Below are 24054 nucleotides of genomic sequence, written 5' to 3'. Positions count from 1 at the left end.
TGTAGCTTGTAAAAACAGATATATTAATAAGAGTCATGCAGGAGGTGCCAAATATCATGTGAGCACTGTGGCTCTTTCCGCCTGAATGAAGCTGTAAGGAGCATTAACACAAAAGATAACAGAGAGATGAGGGCAGCAATGTCAAGTGTTCCATGTCTGAAAAGGGCTCGATATTTGCTTAAAATATGTCCAGCTTTTCCTTTATTCTTTGCATATTTTTTCTTTTGTTTCTTTCCTTGTGTTTACATTTTTATATTGCATAAGTAAAACATTTTAGAGGAACATCCTCTGCACAGAACAAGACAGTTTACATTCAAGAAATGTATGATTAAGGCGTAGGAACACATAAACAAACCAACATTAACAGGTCTTTGTACAAAACAAGACGTATACCATGAAAATGTACACTGGGACCTTTTGGGACATACGGTGCATAACAATGAGAACCACCGTCACTGAGAGACAGATGAAGTAACACGTTCGGTTCAGTGGCAGCCACAGGAATGGGACTCCTTGGATCATTTGGCCTTACATTCTTGAGAAATGTCCAAACAGCAGCAAAGCCTCTCCCGCTCAGAAACCTTTAGTGGTCCAGAGTGCACTCTGCTGCTCTTTAATCTATTCCACAAGCTCATAGCTCAGCTCTGGTGTCTATCACGGATGTGTCTGGTCGTCGGGGGAGGCACCTCGCTAATTAGAGAGCTGCCACTGCCGTCACAGTGAACGGATCTTTTCTGTCCATGAGACTAGGGACGCTGATGACGATGGTGGTATGGGTGCGACGTTTGTGAGGGGTGTGAGCTCCTGTGAGTCCGCCTGCGAAGACGCCTCTGATGCATCAAGAACTGCAGGCGCTCTAGTTTACAGTGCAATGCTTGATTCTCCTGTGTGCATGAGTGTTGGGGGGGGCGCTCCTCATCTGCAGGAGAGGGAGTAAAAGACAACATGTTAGACATGCTACACGCAAAATACAGCGATTGTTTGGTGTGTTCTGTCATTAATAATCTAATTAATCATAAGCAATGTGTTCTTTAATTCTCTTTATAGTTTTGGTTCAAGAGTAAAAGGTGGAGAAAAGAAGGAAACACTGAGTTCTAATGCAAAAATGTAGTGATAAAAACCAGGATTTCAATCACTCGTTCTTCATCAGGGCAAATATCTGACAAATAGTAGAGTCATTATAAAGAACACTATCCTTTCAGCTGTGAAGTACATTGATGCCAGCACTGTGCTCAAGTACAAAGGGTCAGTACTTCTATTTTATCTAAGTAAGGGTTTGAATGCAGGACTTTTACTTGTGGTGAAGTATTTTCCCAGTGTGGAATTAATACTTTTACCAAATTAAAGGATGAGAATACTTCTTCCACCACTGCACAATTGAGGAGAAGAAAAAGAGAAGCAGTTGGAATTCAGACTGTAGTCTTACAGACACAACTAATGTGATGCGTTTAGGCAGTAACAGCAACAGTCTTCACACCTAAGCCTGTGGTGTGTGTGTGGCCATTTGAAAGACAAAGAGACATTTCTGACACCATCCCCTGTAAATTCATTCACCAACTCCACCTCCCCCACCACACCAAAAGCCTGGGCCCAACTCCCCATTCACACACAACACACCATACTGATGACTCTCTCCCTCCTGGAGAGGGAAGCAGTTGTTATTTAACAGGTTTTACCAGATTAAGAACCCCCACAAAGCTGAGGCGAACAGGAAAAACTGGCTGACCCCTCCCCCTCCTGAAACTTTCTGAAACTTTCCCCTCTGGCAGAAAGCTGCAGTGCACCAAGATGAAGACCTCAAGAAAAGACCAGTTTCTTCTCAGCTGCAGCTGGCCTCATTAACAATACCCCCACTGACAGTGACTCTCATCCCTCCCCATGGACACTACACCATAGATTAACATTACACAGGTTTAATTACACAGATTTAATCATTTCAATCCCGCCAGCTGCTTCGCTGTAATCGTTGTTCATACACACACACATCATAAAGAACTAAATTTGTAACCTAAAGCCTCCACATCTGACTCAATGTGCTCTAACACACCTTCTCAGGACTTCAAATCTACACAGTCTTTATACTGTGAGCCTTTGCTCCCCCCATCTTCTTTGTTTTAAACACCCTACAGCTCTTTTCCTTTTAAACACAGACACATTTTACATAGTAGTTATATATATATATACATTTATTCTCTATGATTCATGACTATTGTAGTACATGTTTTCTGTTATCTCTCCTCTCCCATTTGTATTGTTGTGCAACAACATACCAAAGCAAATTCCGTGCATGTGAAAACCAACTTGGCTATAAAGCTGGTTCTGATATTTACATAAGCAAACATATGAACGCAGTCTTCAGTAACTCTTCCTCTGTTCAAGTGTATTAAAGTGTGTTTTCACTGTTTACAAAATAAAATGGCTAAAGCTCACCTGGAGCTTTTCTGAGGTGCTCTGGCCTCTGTGTCACCAGTGTTTTGCTTTTCTCTGAGCTCTGCTCCTGTGCTGAGAGCAGTGGGCTGAGTGGGAGATTTGCAGCAGGACTGTGGACATGAGGGAGGACCTGTGGAGCCCCCTGGTGGTGCTGGGCAGCTCTCAGGAGGTCATTGAGAATCTGGAGAATGACAGCAATGCCACTTCTAGGATGGCTGACGCCACTCTGACTGCAAGGGGCCAGAGTGCCTGATGGGATAAAAAAGGAGCAGGGAAAATGAGAGAGGGAGAGGTGGATCATGGATCTTGCAGTGCATCATGTAACATTATCCATCTGACTTACAGTTCTACTGATCAATCAGTCACCAGTCATTGATAAAAGAAAACCAAAGTTTAGCATCAAAACTTACAGATATAATATAGAAATTAGTTACTTAAATTACAGTTTCTATTCTCCATTTTGATCGTATATTTGGTGTATTTTATCTATTGCACATAGCATATTGTTTACATTCATTGTTTTTATTGTATCTATCTAAATAAACTAATCAAAATATTCTTAGTGTTTTGCTGTGTTGTCTTCAGGCCTCTGCTGCTCACACACTTACCAGAAAATGTCCCGGAGAAGATGCCCGGGGAGTGGCTCACAAAGCTCTCTATGACTGCTCCTGGCTGCTTGCTCAGGTCTGCAGTGGATGAGGCATGAACATTCGTCTGTAAAACAAGAAGGAAAAGAGGATCTTCTGTTTTCACCATGTTTTGAGGAACAAAAACTGGTAGAACTACTAAAACCTTTGCAACTTATGTTATTAAGTAATATGACTTTCATGCATGTAAGGCTAACCTCTTTGAAGGTGGAGGCCGGCACCGGGCTTCGGGGTCCAGGAGAGGAGCAGGTGGGAGCAGGTGAACAGACTGGTGTGGCTGCTTGTAGCAGCCTTTTGGCATGTGGAGAACTAGAGGGCATAGAAGGGCTTGAAAGAGTAGGAGACGCTGTGTGTGTGTAGTGGGGAGGACAGGACAGACGTGGAGATGAGCCATGATGGGAGGTGGGAGCTGATGGGTTAAAGGAAGTCCTGGGTCTCTGAGTGCTAAACTGGACGAAGGGTGTAGAGTCAGAGGAGTCGGTAGCTGGAGTAGAAGTCTGGGAAGCAGGTGAGGTGGTGGATCCTGTGGTGTCAGTGGGGGACCAGGCTGAGGCAGAGGCAGAGTCAGGGGGGCTCATCCTGACGGCAGTGGGCAGGTCAGTTCGAAGCTCGCTGCTGCCTCCAGCTCTCATATCATGGTGCTGCTGCAGCTCCGCCGCGCTCTGTGCAGACAGTTGGAGCTGCACATACATCACGTGGGCACCAATTCCCAGGTTAATGGTCAGAGGTGAGCGCCCAGACAGGAAGTCGCTGATCTGCAGAACAGCCGGGAGAGAAGTACTCAATTTGATTACACCAATGGTTACCACGGTGACAGCAGATGTGGTTTAATACTCAAGCAAACACACACTTACTGAGCAGCTACTTTAACAGAAGAGCATCTGGTGTATCAGTTTATAGTACAGCCAAATAAACTGTTGTTGTTTCAGTAAAGACAGAAGTCCTCGTGGATGTACTGGATTACATGCATGCATTGTTTTCTTTTAATTACTCCTCTGTAGGAAATTTGAATGGCTGGATGGCGTACCCTGCCATAAAGGATACACAGAGGAATGTAAACACGGTGAATGGTTACTGCAGAAAAGGGGCCAAACATAAACAATATCAGAAATATCAGAATATCATAAATCCTCCAGATTTTCATGAAATCTGGAGGATTATAACTGTCAATAAACTTTAGGTCACAGCTCTCTGTTTTACCTCCCTAATCAAGTGAATCATGTAGCTGTATAAGTGTGTGTGTGTGTGTGTGTGTAGCTGTGTGACAGTAATCAGATGAAGAGGGTAGTGCCTTTGTGAAGGACATGATGTAATGATGTTTGCATGCGTCGTGCATGTTTTTCAGGGTTTTCTTTATTGTCCACCTCACTGAAAACCTCACATCTCCAAATCTGGATAAAATAAACTGAGGGATTATATTTTCCTTTGTGAGTTTTTTTTAAAAAATCATTATACTTCTTGATCAAATCAACCATTTTAAACCCCACAGGATTGACAAACTCTGTGGGATTTAAAATAGTTGCAAAGCTGATAACAAAAAAGTTGACGTTTTGGAGATGGTGTGTTACATCATACTCCCAAAAAAATGTGCAGTGAAAACATACATGCATAGTTTGAATTCTTGGATGTTGTCCTTATTTGTCAACAAGTGTCTATGTATTCACAGATTATAGTTTTTGAGACATTAAAATCTTACCTGAACTTCTGTCAAACTTTCCAAAACGTCCATAATGCTTCTCTCGGCTCTGGCAGTGGAGCACTGTGACAGTAAACACAGAGCAAAACAGTTCTCTACGTGTAGTGAAGTGTGATTAAATGTGTTTTTCCCCAGTGTAAGATGTGCACTGGCTTACTCACTACTAAACCAGCCTCAACGACAGGCACCAGGGTCAGTTTGCTGCCATCTGCTACACCCAGGTCCAACAGGTTCCCTGCAGTCAGCTGCCTGCCACACACCCATTGTACAGTCAGCATAAATGGACTGAATAACTCTACAGATGAATGGAGCACATCCGAAGTGTGGAAAATAAAACCAGAAACTCACCTGTCCTTATACAGGAGGACGATTCTGTCTGTTTGCAGTCTGAGTTTGTGGGAGATGTGTGTCCTCAGTCCCTCCACCGTCTCTCCTCGGGGGACAGTGAGCTCCACCGGGCTGCCGGTGGTCGAAGTGATGGACAAACGCATGGTGGGCTGACCGGTGGAGAGCCCAGACCCACAGCATGCAGCCCTGCCCGGGGTGAAGCTACAGAGGCCCCGCTGCTGCTCCATTCAGCTGGTTTACTGAGACAAGTCCGAATTGAAAGCCTAGATTAATGTGAGGCGAGATGCGTCAGTGTTTTTTGTTTCTTGTCTTTCTTCTCATCCCTCAGTGGACACTGTGGAGCGTCTTTGAACACTAAAAATCAAGATTACAGATTACGGTTCATCCACTGCGGGCTGTGACAGCTCCTGAAGCTGGTTGTGACAGACGCAGCTCTACTCCACCGAGTGTAAAACACCCCGACCAGGTCAGCGCAACCCCCGCCCACCGGAACACTCAGCCAATCAGCGAGGGCGAGGAGACCAGCCAGTCTGTGCCGTCCAATCAAAACGCCCCTTTCTCCCATGACCCCGCCCCTCGCTGTGCCTACTCCCCATTCATGAATGATGCAATTTGCACAGCCCTACAACATAAGTACAGAATGTCATCATGTCAAAATGTCCAGAGACACAATGTACTGTTATCTTTTACATTTTAAAATGATTATTCACATAATTCCCAGAAACAAAACACAACAACAAACTAGAGCTAACCTTGCCTGATGATCATCATAGCCCTGTTGCACTATGGGGAGTTTTCCTCCCACGTGTGAGGAAGTCTCAGGGTGTGTGACACTATAATATCAACACAGCATCACCTACTTAAAGTGTGAAACCTGAGTTTAATGATGATAAAGTAAACTAGTATTAGTGCACCTGGAGCTGCTTATCATCCAGGATACAGCTCTACAGGTGAGTCAGCTCAAACACCTCAAAAAAAGGCTTTAATTCCTATATTATTAGTTTCATAAATCTTTTCAAATCTGATTTGAATAAAAACAGAGGAGTCATGTGTGGTACAGACTGTAAAGACCTCAGAGACTTGTGCAAAATAAATACATTCAGATTGATTGACACCACAGCACTTCTGTGTGGCTGCAAGTCACTATGTTAACCTTCATCAATAAGAGACAGTGTATTGTACATTTCTGAGACATTATAGCAGCTTAAATTGTCAGTAGAGATCGGCTTGTCAATTGATGTGGTAGTTTTATTTCACTTTGTAGTTGCTCAGATGTGTAATGGGTGCAGGTCAAGTTAAGTTTATTCAAATAGCTGAAAATTACACATTTGAATGATATTTGAATTGAATTTTAATTGACCAAATTCATTCCTATTTCCCTTTTCAAGGTCACATGGGTGCTGAAATCTGTCCCAGCATGCACTGGGGTGAAGGCAGGGAAACACCCTGACCAGACGATGGATGCTGTATAATCTCGCTGTTCAGCCAATGGGATGAGGCGTTCACGGGCAGCGACTATCCTTTGTATTCTGCAGTATTTCTCCTCCTCGACTGTTTAGTATTCGTGTCCCACCTCTGGTCCACAGCAGGTCTGGGGCTGCACCAGTCACGTGAAGCACAGAGCGGCTCGGAGTAACGTGACGTAGGCAGCCGGGGAGGGCAGAGAGATGCAGCTAATATGTGTCTCCTTAGGGTGGCTAAAAATAGCTACACCCACAATACCCCCACTCTATCGACTCTGCGTCACACCAATCCCGTATCACCCACCTCCCTTCCTCACCCCACCCCCACACTCCTCTCCTCTCCTCTCTCCTAAAGGGAGACATGTTTGTCTCATTGTGTCTTTTCTGTCGGAAAACAACCAGCCAGTGCAGCATGTGAGAAAAACAGCCACTGTGCATCATCTCCTTATCTGTTCTTATTTTCCTTTGCATGGCTGTTTCAGCACTTTCACCTCTATTTGTTTCTTTCTCTGCGTGCTAACATGCTGCACAGATATCTGCTCTACAAATGTGAGCGATACAGTGAATTAAAATCATAGCTTCATCTCAATCTTTGTTGAACTTTACTGGAATTCAAAAGGAATCCCACACTGGTCTCTTCTCAGTCTTTTCTCCTTTTAAGTGACTTGATGAACTCAATGTACCCGTGAGATTTTGATGGAGATCCAGTTCTCCCTCATCCTCCTTTCGTTCAAGGGAGGCTGCTTTACATTCTTCGGGCCTCGTCGAGAACAATTCCACAGGATGTCCTGCTCTCCAGAGCATGCACAGACGCAGCTCTGACGTCAGCCATCCAGGAACACACACACACACACACACACATACACACACACACACAGCGTTCATCCTCTCCTCCACATTCCTCCCACCCCTACACAGCCTCTCCTGGCATCATTTCCCAGATGTTTCACTCCTCTGGTATGTTACACCTTAGAGTCCCTGGAATTTCGGAGATAAAAACGTCCGCAAGTGAGGAACCTGTCCTGAATATTTAAACAAGAACCTCATTGATAGACTGAGAAAATCATGAAATGGCTGCCGCAATGTCTGAAAAGCCAAAAACATAGATGAGGAGAGCATTTATGGTCCTTTACTGGTCTTAAATACATTTGTTTATATCCTTAAATTGGATGAAAATGTCTCGCTAATCATGAAATTTCGCTCAGCCATCTGTTCACCCATACACCATCAAGCACAGCATATCCCAAAACACTATTTTCTTATCCATCTAATGTGTATTTTTATCTGGACAAGTATTATGGCATGTAGCAATGCCGTATACCACAGCATTTACTGTAGAGCCTAATGCCCGTCCCTTGTCCCTGGAAAGATGCATACAAAACAACAACAGTGATGCAATAAAATGACCATAAAACCTCTTTAAATGATTTAAAATGATTCCATTCATGATCTATTTGAGTTCTGAGGGTAGAGTGGAGCTACTGAGACAGAAATCCTGAGCAGTACCACCATCTCACAGAACATATTGAGTCTGATTTTTTAGACATTAGTGAGTGACTTTAAAATGAGCAGGGATTTTATCAGCTTCAGATCCGACATTTTAATTGAACAGAGTAACTTAAAGCAAATCTGTTCAAACACACTCTTCCTCTTACACACTAAAAGTTGAATTCATAGGTTATTAAACTCATGTCGGTACACTCAGGGGTTTTGCTGATACAGCTTTACTTGGCCTGGTGTGAGCAGTAACGTGTGATGTTTAATGCTAAGCTAATGTTAGCAAACTATGGGTAGATGTCGCACGGAATTTTTTTTTTTTTTTTATATGTTTGTGCTATTTTACTCCACAGCTCAGAATTTACCATTATCCCATAACAGCCAGTTGTGGCCTCTGTTCAGAAAAGTTGGAGGTTCGCTCTAAACGTGAAAAGATTATAGGATGCAAAAGAGCATAAAATGGTAAAAAGTCTCAGTGAGTCTTAGTGTAAGTTTGCAGCCTTGCTGATCAAAAAGATCAAAATCAATGCAGTAAAACTTGACATGCCCTCTTTTTTTAAAATTCCACACATCCCTTTGCCTTGTCAAAACCTGTTGCCTTCATTACCCACAATGCACCTCACCTGCAGAAGGTTTGGTCAGAGATTCGGGTGCATTATTTATGGTGGTAGCAGCTCATGTAACAACCAGCCAGTCTCAAGCAGAGCTGAGGAGCCGTCTTCAGAAGTCTGATAAGCTCACTTCTGTCTAACTCCACACCCCCTGATTTATTTCCATTTTTAGACTTGTAGTCTTCAGCCCCAACCGATGCTTCTACTCGAGGCAACTTATCAGACTTCAGACAGTTTTAAAAACTTTTTAACACCTCAAGAAGTAATCAGACTCAGTTGTTCTTCAAGAACGAGATATTCTCCTTCTGAGACAGCATTAATACATTGTCTATTAGTCTTTAGATATAACTCTTTAACTTCTCAGAGAGGCTGAATCCTGAAAAGAAAAGGAAACGATCAGTTTTCACAATGTTGAATGTAATATAGGATATGTTGCTGTGGACTGTCAGTCCAGATGATGAAGTAGTCATCTACTAATTCTTTTGTGTAAAAACTGAAGAGAAGAGGCTGAGGACATGAATCCTGTTTTACTCTCTAAGATGATGATTTCTTATTGTTGATAATCACACACAGTTCATGGCTACACAGTAAGACTACACACATACACCGACATTTACAGCATGCTAGAACTGGTGAGACCAAAGACTGACACTCAGTACACTAAAAAGTGAAGGAGATGAAAGAGTTCTGCCATCTTTTTTAAATATCAGGATATCTTTTGAATCCAGTGGAGGAAACAACACTTTTGTCTTTATGTGTAGAGTATCTCGTCTGGGATCAACAACTGTAATAAAGGTATTTATAGAATTATATGTTGGAGTCATATGTGGAAGCTGCAGCTGCTCTCAGAGACTGTGCCAACAGTTTTTCTAAAATGTATAAACAAGTTCTTTGAAAACCATATGCTGTGTTTATGTTTCAGATGTTTGAAGAGGCCTCTCAGGCTTTTTGCTCCTCAAGTAAATTAGAACCTCTTAAGCAAGTAGAAAAGAGAGCGAGGAGCTTAAAATGTCCCAAAAATGTCCTGGAATGTAGCATCCATAGCCTGAGAAGTTTACACAGACGTGGCAGAGCGGACATGTGGGCACATTCCTGGATCAACAGCATCTTCTGCATCTGTTCAAAAAAAATGTGACACCTCATTCCTCCAGTGTGGATTACTTGGGTTGTTCTGAGCCGCCTCACACGTGTTCTTATTCCTGTCACTCTACCGGCCGTTCCGGTTTGAAAAAGTATTATGCGACTGGTTTTATGCAGAAACATGAAATGGGTTCTTCAGATGTTTGCTTTACTTACTCAGACCCACCGTCCTCCTGTTTTCTGTTATCATGCAGCCGCAGATTTAAACCTCCTGCCGCTGTGCTGCTGCTTCATTTCTACATCACACAAGAAGGTAATCTGCAGGGGGAAGGACTGCGAGAAGCACTTCTGGAGTGTAGAAAATGTGTAGAAAGAGAAATGCAAAAAAGAAAAAAAACACATGCTGTGTTTATGATAAAAGGGACACATAAAAAAATATAGAATATGGAAAATATAGCAATAAATAAACCAAATTACAGTTACAAACATCTAGGTCCCTTTAGAAACATGTGTTGAGAGTAAAATAACAAAGTTCAAATTATAACAGAGGCCTAAAATTTGCACCAATCTGTTAGATTATTCTATAAATTAAGATGGCATAACAACATCTGCATTTTTTTTTTTTTACAAAGGCTGTTTAACTTTTACGAGTTTAAGATTTTTGTTGTCTTTTGCTGTATATTCCGACTAAAGCAGCTTTCACTAGAACAGTAAAGGGGTGACATAAATCTGACGAAGCTGCATGAAGAACTTCCATTTTAAGCACATCTGACCTGAGAGCTACGGTGCAACTCTGCCACCAGGTGGCGAAACGTGAGATTACAAAAACGTCCCCAGCACCAGCCTGCCTCCCTGCATCTGGTCTCTCAACGGGAAAACGGCGGCAGACTCAAACACGGCGGGAGGAGGGTACCAGAGATAATCATTAGAGTGTATCGATATTAGATCAATCAGACAGGCGGCCAATCAGTCGCCCCGTCAGCAGCTGCCATTCATGGACATCTGCTGTGAATGAGGACGGGTTTTCTCCTCCATCTCACATCATCACCACCATCACCATCATCGTCATCGGTGCGGGTCACGTGGTGCGTCGGGAGCGGGCGGTGGGTGTGTCTAATCGCGTGTGGTTTCATTCATAACTACAGTCCTTATTTGAAGCCCAAATTAAAGTATGCAGACGGGGCAGGCTGCCGCTGGACCGCCGCTTCAGACGGAGTCTACAGCCGGGTGAGTCCCTCCTCTGACCCGCTCGCATCAGGACCAGTTCGTGGACCAGCAGGCGGGCTCGCGGTGTAATGTGCTACTATTTCATTATGTGCGATGTGGGATAGGTGACAGCAGTTAATCGTGTGATCGGATGGCTCAGTGAGGGATGCTTGACGCGCGGGGACAACGGCGGAGCCCCCGTGTCCGGCACACGAAGGCTCCCCGTGTGACCGGCCGTGATTTATTCCCCGCAGGCTGAGAGCAGACGACGCAGAGATGTGGGACAGCCCCGATCGGCGGGATTTTGGCGGAGAGAGGAAGACGCTGCTGCTGCTGATGCTGAGGCTGCTGCTGCTGAGCGGCTGCAGCGGGTCGCTGTAGTCAGTCTGCACAGAGCGGAGGGAAGCTGCTCAAACACCGCCCGTATAGACCGTAAGATACAGCACATCTGGACACCACCACCACCACCACCACCACCATCATCATCATCATCATCATCATCACCATCATCATCATCAGCCAGTCACACGTCAGGGCCATATGCAGTAGTCTTACCCTACAATCCCCTCCTCTCCTCTCTATAAGGGAATAAACACCATAAAGCAGTCTGTCCGTGTGTCCGTCTGCCTGATGTACGTGGTTAATGTGAGGATGTAACATGTCATTAGATACACACACACACACACACACACACACACACACACACACACACACACACACACACACACACACACACACACACACACACACACACACACACACACACGCTTGGGATTTATTTTCTCTCTACCAGTCGGGGTCAGTGTTTTCAGTTGTATTCTGGTTATTTACCCACAGTATTAACTGGCAGGTCAAGATGGTTAAAGTCATTAGTGTAATTAATAGAAATTATGGCCCAATATTAGTGGAATACACAGTTTCAGCATAGAGGAAAAGTATCATGGGTTCATCTGTCATAATAATAATAATAATAATAATAATAATATCCTATAAATAATCACATTTGATTAATAATCAAAATAAATCTTTTGTAATAAAAGAATTGTAAGATTTTTTTTTGACAAATTCAGCCCATTATTTTTTAAATAATGATGATAAAAAAGGTTAAGTTAGACTAAACTCCACGCTGTCTGGCAGTAAAACACATACTGCATATTATATTCAGCCATCTGATGTTCACACTGAGTGAAATATTCAAGACTTTAATCAAACAAAAATATTCTAGATGTCTTGCATATTGTTTTATCACAAACAAATAACTGGCCTACGTTTGGTATGTTTGGAAGCTTTGGGATCTCAGCTACAATGTAAAATAGAGTCTATGTGGCTTTGAACACAGTTTCACAGCACCAGTTTGTCATGACTGAGCCACCACATAGTCAACATTCAGAAGCTCGTATTTCACGGCTAAGATGCGTTAAGTTTGAGTCACTGAGTGTGGACCAGCAGCATTAATGTCAGCCAGTAGGTGAGTGGATCTGACAGACTGAGTGATCCTCACTCAGTCTGTCCTGATGATCAATAACTCAGTGAGTCATCAATGTTTGAATGGATGTTTACCTGCCAACCAGGTGCGATTCTGACAGGCAGGTTAGTTTGCATGATAAAATCAATTTAAAGAGGCTTCTGCTTTCAAACCTCCTACAGCTACTTTCTCTCCATGTGTGGGCTCAGCGGTTTTAGTAGCTTTGTTGAGAAAGAAAATGTGAGACTGCCAGCGAGGACATTTTTAAGACCTTGAACAGTGTGGTGCACAAGACCACGCCATTCATTTCTTCTGCAAGGTAGCTTTGTTATTCAGTCAGCAAAGACAAGACTGATGTTTTCACCACATCTGTGCTGGGGGAGAGATCAGGCAGACTCTTGTAAAGGCTACAACTGTCTGAAACAACATCATTGCTTTGAGTCCAGCCATGTGTCACCATGTGTCCAGTCAGTATATAAACAACATGTAACTAATAGTTCATAACAGTTCTCATTAATGCACCTATACGTGGAGGCTGCTAAACAGATAATGATTCATAAGACAGTAAAACACTGCTTAGATAGAAAACCTGTCTTCATAGGAGAAGCTGTGATGGTTGACACCCTGCATATTGATAAATACTTAAAACCTCCTCATACCTGCGTACAGGTACATTACAGTACGTTATAGAACATTTACCACATGTTGATATACTGTGTGGAGTGTTAAATCGACATAAATCTGTATGAATGTGTGAGTTTCTCTATCGTTGGTGTGCTCTTATTATCCAGAGCTTCATCCTCGTCACAGTTACCTTGAGCTGCTGGTGTGTGTGAGATATTACATAAAATATGACTCTCACACAGTGAGGGAGTGTGCGGCAGCGATACCAGTATGTGTAAGGAATGCAATAATGGACTGATGTTATACAAGCTGCGCTCTGTGTAAATAACTGTGTACTGTCAGCTGCTCTGCGTTTCTCCCTCCGTCGCACCACGTCCAGTTTTACAGACTTTGGACTCCAAGTCGAGGGAGAAAGAGGAGATTTATTTTAAGGGCTTCTTGGTTAGTGCTCATCTCCTGGAGATGTCAGTAAATCTTATTAGGGTTTAAAACACAGTCCAGACAGCCGTTGGATTCATGTCATTTCTGCAGCGTCAAAAGGGGCATTACACCAACTTTACACAAGAAGCTCAGTTTACCCGGCATGAGGAGGTCATGTCTCCTGTTGCTATGGAGATAGCTTTAAAATAACCCCCGTGACGTCATCGGGGTTATCTTTGTATTGATGCATTGATGACGTCAAAATTGTAACAGAAAGCCTTCATTACACACTGGGCTTGTGGAGAAATGTGGGTAATTACAAGGTGTGGACGGTCTAATGAAAGACACTGCAGACTTCAGGATGTTTTACCCTCTGCTTTTCTTTTTTTTCATATCCGTCTCTTGCAAGTCCCCTGGCTTTATGGAAATGTTAAACTAAATAGCAGGAGTTTAGAAACCCTGAGTTACATTTCCTAATTTTATGATAATTATTTACATTACCAGGATGATGACTATTAGAGAAATGCTAAATCACCTTTTTTTGCCTACAAACAGTAACATTTAAAGCAAGTGACTTTAAAGAAAATCCTTTTAAAACCCCAACATGTGTAACTTTTCTGTAATTGTAGGGCATGAAATCCTCCTCCGGTGGGTAAAATACCCAAACTCCCTGCACCAGCGCTGCCTTAGTGCTTGTGATTTTTATCTGACAGCCTTCATGTAAGCAATTTAAAACCAGCACCACATTGCCTGCTCTTCTTTCAACAAACAGGCCTGATCACAAACACTCCTCCTCTGGTGAAGGTGACCAATCGTTTATTAGGAGTGATCACGCAATGCCCATTTAAATATTTGGCTGCACTGACCATTACATCAGTTAATTTAAAGGATGAGTCTGGTTATACTTAATGAAAATCTTTAAAAATAGGTCACATGTTTACATTTCTAAAACAGGCTAAATAGTTTCCTAAAACAGCTGGGCAGTGTAGGTATCAGCAAATGTTTCTCAAACCTGAGGAAATATTTTCTATTTTTTATTTTTGTATGGGTCGAGGGGAGCTATTTTCAGCTTCAGATTAATAAACATTTGGTGCTGTGGTGAGTTGCCTATTTACAGCAGCAGGACAGTATATGTAAGGTTGAGGAGCAATAAACTACTTTATCAAGCCCCAAAAGGAAATTGCAGCTTAGTAGCATCAATTGATTGATTGGTATTTTCACAAGGTTTGTTCACATCATTGTTTTTTGCATAAATGAACAGAAGTTGTTTTATTGTTGCGGTTTATGTATGTCTGTATGTATGACGTCCCATCCTCTCTCCCCCTGCAGGGATCACTCACGCTGACCTGGACCATGAGCAATGATTTGCCTGTTCTGACAAGTCTGACTGAGAACTCCACTGTGAGTACTGCTGTGTTCACCCACTCTCACTCTGTCCAACACCATCAGCACACACACTCTCTGAACCTTCACATCAGCTAGAGTCTGTAGCCTGCTGAACAGCAGCTCTACCACAATATTTACGGATCAAACTGGACTTCTGCCAAAAGCACCAACCAACACCCCCCCCCCCCCATTAACAAAAAAAGACCAGAGTGTTCCAGTGGCAGGTATTATATTCCAGGTGGAGCAGTCATGGAGGACAGCCTGATCTGTATCCAAAGAGGATTTAACTCAACAACAGGACTGAGTGTGCTGCTGGCTTTGTGTGCCACACAGCCTCTGGAGGACTGGTGGATATCTGAGCCAGCGGCTGTGATTATTGGACGTTTAAAGCTGTCTGTGTGGAGGCAGAATTGACTGTTGTTTGCCTCCACGGTGTGTGTTAGAGACATGTCCTGAACGCTGGCGAGAGGCTCCGCTGCTCCGGCTGATTGATTGTGTTGTTCTTCCTGTTTGGCTGAGCTTGTAAAAACATTTCATTAAGCTACGCTCTGACAAAACTATGTGTGCGAGTGTGTGCAGCACACACTCACACACATACTACCACATGTAACCATGAGTGTATCAAGGTGTGCACGCTGTTATTATGCTGGGATGGAGCTGTTATTCTGATACATACATAAAGCCTTAAACATATTATACTGTATCTCCCCATGGGCTTCAGCTGAATGTAGGCCACTACAGCATCCAGTGAATAGAAAAATATACTCCATGCATGTGTGTGTGTGTGTGTTTGTGTGTGACATGGGACTTGTTCTGGCCTGAAGCAGGTTTGAGGTTGAATGAAAAGGGGAAAAAAGGGTGTTTTCATTCCCTGTTACTCACATAATCCTCATTCTCTGCTGGTTTTCTGGGCAGAAACAACAGCTCCTTCTCTCCTCTGTGTGGAGATATGCTGCAGCTTGTGATTGACGATGACACAGACTGAATGATGCTTAGTTTTCCAGAAGTACCTTTACCATTTACAATGAAAGGAGAGTCACCTTAAAATCAGCTGTTTTTACTCTTTATCACACACGCAAACACACCCTGTTTTCTAATTATTCAGTTCACAGTTGTGAGGATTTCCTGCATCCTGAAAATGTATGAAGGGCATTTTTCACTGTTTTCTGACATTTTACTTACAAATGATTGATTGAGAAAGTAAAGAGCAGATGAATCGATATTGAACGTAATGCTTGGTTGTAGCCCTGGTGTCTGTACATGTAGTGCTGTCATGACCTTGCTGCTGCTCCTGTTGAGGTCGTCATCATGTAAAGGTCGGTCCGTGCCCTCAGAGGAGCTTCTCCAGAGCACCACGTCTACCTTTAACATTTCAGTATATTATGTAACGCTAAACGCTGCAATGGATGGATTTTATATTTGTGACGATGAAAAGGGCCCAATTATTTTCACTCTCTTCTGCATCTGACATCGGAGGAAGAACCAGGAAAGTCTGGTGTGGGGATTGCTCATGTGCGTCTGCATCCTCCTCCTCATCCTCCTCCTCCTTCGGTTTCCATTTTTAGCCTGTGGAGGCCTCATTTCCCCCTCATTGAGAAGAGTTGGGAAATTGAATTAAGGGTCTCGCTGACGTTTCGATTAGCATCCCCAGACTCGCTCAGCCAAGACTGAGAATATTAATCAGAAAGAGGAGAGAGGGGAGCATTTGTGCTGCCTCTGTGTGTATGTGTGAGCAGGCAGGATATATATGAGTGTGTGTGGATAAGAATCGCTGTGAGGAGGCAGGGACTTCAAAAGTCTTTCAGTGTTAATTGTACTCCTTATTGTACTCCCTCACTGCTGCGAGGCTCAAAGGGAGATGAATCAATTACTGCCCCAGCGGGACTAAAGCAGCCAGCCAGCTCACAACAACAAAACATGACAACACCGACATGTAAGCTTCTGCCTTATTGTGCTATTACAGGAATGAGTTATGGGCTCCGGCGGTGCCATCTGAGTGCAAGCAGTGGAAATTAAATTGATGTTGTGCAACCCAAATAAACAGAGTGCAGGGAGCGCTTGGGTTCAGTGGATGTTGGTTTTGAGGGCTGATATTTGTGGTGACACAGTTGGTATTTTCTCTGAATATTGTTCTCTTTGTCAGAGGAAGCTTTCAGGCTGAGTTTTTTGTTATTCATATTTACACCATTGTTGTGAGGGCATTTTGCCAAGTCCTCACAAATGCAAAGGGCCATTTTAGGGTTAAGACGTGGTTTCAGAGAAGCTGTGATGGTTAAGGTTAGGGTGATGGGCTGGGGGGTTATATCAATGAGTGTCCTCACTGCAGACACAAAGACAAGAATGTGAGTGTGTGTGGATGCTGGTGAGATGGGAAATTATGGGACATTATGATATATGTTTTAATATCTGATTATTAGTATTACCAATACACTGACATGTAAGCAGGATTTTAATGATAAGTGGTGTTGGTTGAGCTAATTTTTAAAGCATAGAGAAGCCTAAAATGTAAATACTCCAGTGCAGTACTTGAGTACATGTGCTACTGCTGGGGTCCTAACCTCTGTCCTGGGCTGCTCTTCATCAGGATGTGCCCGTGTCGACGGGCCACGTGGAGAACTATGTGCTGCTGTTGGTGCTGCTGAGCATTTTTGCCGGGGGGACGCTGGTCCTGCTGTCCCTGCTGCTCCTCTTCTGTCACCGCTGCTGCATGGGTGGACGGCGCTACTCCAGGTGGGTGAGACACTCGCTGCGTGGGGCCAAAAGGCCTGGCTGGTCTGCAAACACACGGGGATCACAGGAGCCAACGACATCATGACAGAGATGGATTAAAGCCGCGTTGAATATGAAACTGAAAGCTGTGATGTGATGAGGCACTTTTTGTCTGTGTGAAAGAGCGCAGAGAGTAAAACTCATTTTACTTTCAGAGCCAGCGATGACCTCGAGAAGACAAACACCACATATGCTGATGACTCTCAGCCCACTCAAGGTCAGAGCCAGTGGGTTTTAAAGTTCATACATGCCTGTGCTGTGGTTCGTTGTCGTCATTAAGCCCATTGTTTCTCACCCTCCTTGTCTCGTCCTCTTTGTCACTCAGAGATCACCATTCATCTGGATGAATCAGACGCTCTCTCAGCCTCCAGCTGTCATGATGGAGAGTCAGAGCGATTTGTCTCCACTGGGTCCACTGGCCGCAGAGTCTCCTTCAACGAATCTGCACTCTACGAACAGGAGAAGACGACTCAGGATAAAGGACGCAGGTAAAGCTCATCTGAGCTGGGGGTGAATTTGTACATTAATGTTTGGATAAGCAGGAATGACGTCAGATAATTCACCGACTTTCTCAGGTACACTCTGACTGAGGGAGACTTCCACCACCTGAAAAAGGCTCGGCTGACCCACCTTCACCTGCCTCCGGCCCCGTGTGACCTGAAGATCCTCACCATCATGGAGTGTGACTCAACAGAGAGCAGCACTGTCAACATCAGTGAGACCGCAGCCCCCAAACTGCCCCTCACCATCTACCAGGTGACTGGCACTGGGTGCGAGTTCTCTCTCTCCGATCTCACCAAATAAGGCTTGTTTTGTCACCTCTGACCTGAAGTTTGTTTCTCTCTCCAGCCCAGCGAGAGGAGAGTCCCCGACTGGATGGGACAGAGCCTCAGCGGAGGTCTGCCTGGAGATCAACACCACTCCACCATCCTGGACCAGGGCCCCAGACAGGCCTCAGCAGCCATGAAAACGCAGCACACACGGTCCCAGACAGTGAGTTTCTCCTTTGTCCACTTTGTATGAAGAGTTATAAGAGGGTCATGACTCTTTGAATGACATTGTTGGTCTGTCCTCTGTTTTGATCCGAACCGAAACATCTCAACATCTACCTGATGAATTACCATGAAATTTGGTTACGAAAAACAATAAATTCACCCTGGGGTCTTGCCAGTAACATTTCAGGATCAAACTCTCAGGACTGTCTGAGAGGAAAGTTTTGAACCATAGCTGACAATTTTACATGTTTTTAGCTCGTGTTCGAAACATTATTGTTTAGATGAAAAGAACAAACATTTCCTCAAAATTGTCCAGCCACTGAACCACTTGCCTGCAGTCACACTGCTCGCCTGAAATACATTTGCACATTTATTCTTCAGTGTGAATTGATCTACTTGTATCACACATAAACAGAGCTGTGAAAAGCAGCTGCCACAAGCTCAGACCTACTGATGCACTGTAACATCAGTCATCACTGAGGCTGACTGACAATATGACAAACTGCTGTCCCCTGAGGACTTTGCCTCCACCCGTCACGATTCATCTGCGCTCGTCTGCCTCCGCCTCTCCTTAATGTCTCATCACCTCCTTCCATCCTCCTTTCCTTTCATCCCTTCTGTCAGATGGAGGCTGTCGGGGACAGGGGAGAGGGCGACAGCGAAAGGGGGATGAGAGGAGAGTTGACTAAGGCTCCGGGCCAGACTTCAGTTTTACATTTCTTCTCTAAACTGCGGCGCCATGCCAGTCTGGAGGGGGCGGGGCCGTACTTCAGGAGGTGGAAATTTGACAGCAGTCACCGGGCTGCCAGCCTGGATGCCAAAGGTTTGGATAAATGTAATAAACCAATGACTAAGCTTAGACTTGTGAGTGAACTTTGCAAATTTGAGTCAAAAGGTGAAAAACATCATGTCTTTTCATGTAATTTTAATTTGTACTACCAGGATCCCCCAAGAGAAGGCCCTTCCAGAGACAGAGAGCAGCAAGTGAAACCACCGATCACACCGAAGACGATTCTTCTCCTCTCCGAGATGAGGTCATTGAATCTTTCCCACACAGTCCGATCCAGACCAGTGCCCTCCAGTCACTCTCTGCGGAGTCTCTGTCTCACCCCACTACCGCACCCATGTCCTCAGTCTTCCTCAGCAGGTACATCCCTTTTTATAAACCCATGACTCGCACCATAAAATTCCCAGAATTGTTGATTAAGACTGTTCTCCATCTGTGCAGGCTGAAACTAGAGGCCATGGTGGAGGTTGGCCGTAGCAGCAGCGTCAGAAGAGAAGATCTCTGTTCTCCAACAAATGATTGTCCCGTCCAGAGACAAGAGGAGGCCACAGCTAACGGAACGGGAGCAGAAAAAGAAACGAGGTTCGGCGCAGCTGTAAGAGCAGAAGCAGCGGGAGTTGAGCAAGAAGATGACGAGCTGTTTGGAGCACAACAAGAAGCCATACAGGAACGGCATGAAGACATGTTGAGGAAAACTCAAGACACAAAGACAGACCTCTTGACATCAGATGTGAAGAAAAGTGAAGCAGAGATAGATGACGTAGATGACGTGGTGTTGGGAGCACAGGCCAGACGAAGGACAGACTCAGGCTCATCCGTTTCCCTCACGGTTCGCCAGGAGAGTTCAGAGGCTCCTCCCTCCCTGTACAGAGACATTTGGAGCTTGCGAGCCTCCCTGGAGCAATACGCCTCCTCAGACCACAGCAGCACGGATCGGGAGTCCATCCGCAGTGATGCTGACAGCGTCTCGTCCATCGGTGGTGCAGGAGCTCGCTCTGGCCTGGACAGCTGCTTGTCCCAAGACCTGGACGATTATCCTGAGGGAGAAGGGGAAGGAGAGGTGTTGGAGGGAGCGATCAGAGGGGCATCAGGTGGGGACAGTGAGATGGGAGGTGGAGCTGGAGGAGAGGGGGAGGCAGGGAATCGTAAGCTCCTCCAGATGGACAGTGGCTACGCCTCTATCGAAGCACCATCCAGGGCTCCGGAGGAAATGCGGCTCTTTGGGGCCCCTGGGGCTCCGCGAGGGAAGACGGCCTCTGAGAGAAGGTTGTTCTTCACCAGCTCTGGGAGAAAAGGTTCGGTGTGCGAGAGCATCGAGGCCAAGCTGTTCCAGGAGGAGCTGGAGGACGAGATGGCAGACAGCAGAACGACAGAGGAGAAACTGAAGATGAAGTCTCAGACTGGCACCCAGTCTCTTACCCTCCAAGAACCATATCAACTTCTGAAATCCCCTCATCCTCAGAAATCTCTAGAATCACAGTCGCAGCTGTTGTCTCCACTGACGAAGCCAGTCTCACAGCCTTCCAGTCCGCACCCTCCTCGTCTCCGCCGCCGTGACTACAGCATCGATGAGAAGACAGATGCTCTTTTCAACGAGTTCCTCCGGCACGATCCGCGCTTCGACCAGCAGGATTCTCCTCTGCGCTGCAGGCACCGATCCAGAGTTCATCTGCGGAAACAGTGGCAGAGGCACAAGCAATACAGCGACCCAGGGTCAGGCGCTGGGGGTAGGTACTCCCCATCTTTGGAGAGGCAGAGGTTCACGCCGCTGCGGAGAGGTGACAGCGCCAGTTACCCTCTGGACACCAGGTATCACAGCACCCTCTCGCGCATTGCAAGCGCTGCCGATGAAGAAGCCAGTGAGATTGCGGCCTGTGAGGAAGCAGCCAAAGAGAGCACAGAGAGCAAAGATCTATCAAGTGAAGGAGCCGCAGGGGAAGCCTCAGAAAATACAGCCAGCGCAACCTGTGAAGGCACTGACGAAACAGAGAGCTGTGCAGAGCCGACTGGCGAGGGTGGCGGTTGCCAAGTCTCTGCAAAAAAGGACACAGAAAGCACAACTAGCTGCTCTTTGACCACTGTGACAACACAGAAGAGCCTCATGGATCCGAGAGTCGACAACAGAAACAACAACAGCAGTCAGGCTATCCTGTCAGAGGTTGCCCTGCAGACAGAGAGCAGCCTGACTGACAAGCTGGTCGTGTCAGTGGAAGAGAGGCTCTATGGCGGCCTGCGCAGTCCAGAGAAGCTCAGCCAGGGAGGGACGGAGCATGTGCTTACCGTGTCTCACACAGCCTCACCCGGCTTCAGCCCCATATAGCCTGTCAACAGTCCAACCTTCTCCATTATCTTTATTTCAAATCCATCATCTATAGACAATAGACTTGAACAAAATGGTCTATAGCACTTCAAACATCATCATGTGTTAGATATGTCATCGATCTCTACGTCTCCTGCACAGTCGGACAAATCTTCAAACTGAACATCGTCCGATAACTGATGCATCAAGACATATAGACACAGACATATAGTACCTTCTTGGTGGCCAGTCTCTTCCAGCATTTCCTTTAAGACCTTAATTTCCACTGTGACGCCATGCGACATGTGATGCCCCTTTTTATTGGTAACCGTTCTTAAAACAAAATGCATTCATTACATAGCTTTGAAAATATAGACCCATCTTTAGAAAAAAAAAAAATCAATATTTTCAGACTTAACTGTGAATTTTCAGCATGCTACTGTATGTCCAAACAATGTGTATGTGAATACTGTACAGTTTTAACTTTAAAAACAAAGAGCACTTTGATGGGAAGAAAGATAATGATGGAGTTTCTGTCACCTATTTCCCTCATTTTAAAACCATATCCTCCTCAAGTGTCCTTCTTGTCTCGATCACCGTGAGGGTAAATGTACATGGAAGCTTGTGGTTTCTGTATTTGGTGATACAGACCACAGACCATGTCTAAAAAAACCCTCTCTCACTCACACCATTATCAGCAGATCTGGCAAATACACACACTATGTTGTAAAAGTAAATACAGATGGGACACCAGACTACGCAGCAGCTCAAAATACGCGCATCAAGAATGTTAAAACGCACATTTCATCTATTTTTATAGGATTTTTGTTAGTCATTTGTCCATGTTATTAACCATAATTAATAAGGTGTCAACCAGGAGCTTCCGTGGGCTCGAGTGGAGTGATGCATCACTGCTGGGCCTCTGCTGAGGGAGAGACTGACAGATGATACTTAAAGTGACTGACATAAGAGCCTCTCAGGCTTTTAGACAGATGGTCCAGTGGTAGAGAGTTGAGGCTGTGAAAGCGGAGGTTGAAACGGAATGGCAGTGTCACTGTCTGCTCCCAAATCACAGCAGAACAGGATATACTCACTCTGTATTACCAAATAAACACTAAAGTCTAAGCATATTCTATATTTTTCTTATTATCAACAAACAACTAACAACTTATCCATCTAGAATTAGCTGTGTAGCCGAAGCCTGATTTAGCCTTTTCCTCTGAACTCCACTGAAGTCCAAAAACATTAAAGAAAAGTTAGCCAAGTTGCCAGACTGGGTGACATGTTCCTTCATTAGTACAAACATGGAATCTTAAGTTTATTTTGGGTGAACCTCCTTTTGCTAAAATTCTAAAGAGTTGTCTTCAGTAGGAAGTCAGTGCTGAGAACCACAGACTATCTGGGGAAGTCAGACAGTATCTGGAAAGAGACGGAAATCTTGTTGGTTTTGTTTTCATCAGATTTGTTGACACTAGGAAGTAATATTCTGTAGAAATCCTGTTCCATCATCCTGTCCTCTCACGGGCTGAACAGCTCTTTCCACTTTCCAGAACGGATGTAAAGTGTAATTATTCATTCTGCATTCATGTCAAATTGTATCTCTTCAACATGAAGGCTGCTGCATGTTAAAATATGTGGTGAAGAATGTCACCTGGGAAACTGCAGTGGCAGGTACAGCTTGTCCCTTTTCCTTTGGGTTTGAGCTACAGTACGTGTATTATGAAACTCATGCCTTTGTCCTCATTCATATCGAGCCATCTGCTTTATTGTAAAACGAGTGGTGCAGAAAATTCAAATGTCTTGCAGCCTTGACAAAGGCTAGACCTTATGGGACCAACTGAGGCACATTTTCATTTTTGACTGAACATTTTTTCTGAATTAAAAAAAAAAAAAAAAAAAAAAGTGGGGGGAAAAAAAATGAGTGATGCTGTTGTAATGTGATTCATGTAAGCGGATCTACTGTGTGAAACTGTCGTAACAGCACAATCAAACCAATAACAGCAGAAAACAAAAGGTGTACCCTCACACTAATCATACCGCTGAAATATTCTGCAGCCTGTCAACGTGAGACATCTCCTCATCCTCGCTGCGCTGCTCCTCGTGTGTCTTGTTGAACGGAGAGCCTCTCTGTCGACCTTGCTGACGTGATGAGCGCAGCTCTCTCCCTCCCTCAGAGTTGTGACTCACCTGCTCTCTGATCTATTCCCAGTGAGGGGCTGATGATGGGCCTGGCTGGGTAAGAGAGGGGGGGGCAGGGCTCCCGCCGATGTGATCGGCGCAACAAAGAGCATCGCTGGAAAACAGGCGACTGGGTGATTGTGACGGCACACC

General features: G+C 44.7%; 2 protein-coding genes across 2 annotated transcripts; one reads left to right on the top strand and one right to left on the bottom strand.

The window, feature by feature from the left end:
- Nucleotides 1-184: 184 nt before the first annotated feature.
- On the bottom strand, nt 185-5537 carry LOC139214393 (midnolin-like). The gene is made up of 7 exons (XM_070845237.1): nt 5122-5537; nt 4935-5022; nt 4774-4836; nt 3275-3832; nt 3039-3144; nt 2431-2679; nt 185-919 (listed from the first exon to the last, which is right to left on the bottom strand). Exons 1-7 carry the CDS (start codon nt 5346-5348, stop codon nt 747-749), a joined length of 1464 nt encoding a protein of 487 aa, XP_070701338.1. The 5' UTR covers nt 5349-5537; the 3' UTR covers nt 185-746.
- Nucleotides 5538-10923: 5386 nt separating this feature from the next.
- Nucleotides 10924-21744, top strand: LOC139214115 (voltage-dependent calcium channel beta subunit-associated regulatory protein). The gene is made up of 11 exons (XM_070844868.1): nt 10924-10999; nt 11233-11410; nt 14817-14888; nt 17458-17603; nt 17798-17859; nt 17968-18130; nt 18218-18398; nt 18492-18635; nt 19262-19460; nt 19580-19784; nt 19866-21744. The coding sequence occupies exons 3-11, from the start codon at nt 14841-14843 to the stop codon at nt 21742-21744; spliced, it is 3027 nt and encodes a 1008-aa protein (XP_070700969.1). The 5' UTR covers nt 10924-10999; nt 11233-11410; nt 14817-14840.
- The last annotated feature ends 2310 nt before the right edge of the window (nt 21745-24054 follow it).

This window comes from Pempheris klunzingeri, chromosome 15 (assembly GCF_042242105.1).
Source record: "Pempheris klunzingeri isolate RE-2024b chromosome 15, fPemKlu1.hap1, whole genome shotgun sequence".
Classification (NCBI taxonomy): domain Eukaryota; kingdom Metazoa; phylum Chordata; class Actinopteri; order Acropomatiformes; family Pempheridae; genus Pempheris; species Pempheris klunzingeri.
Note: the sequence above shows the minus strand (reverse complement) of the source record. Positions and strands in the feature narration are given on the sequence as shown.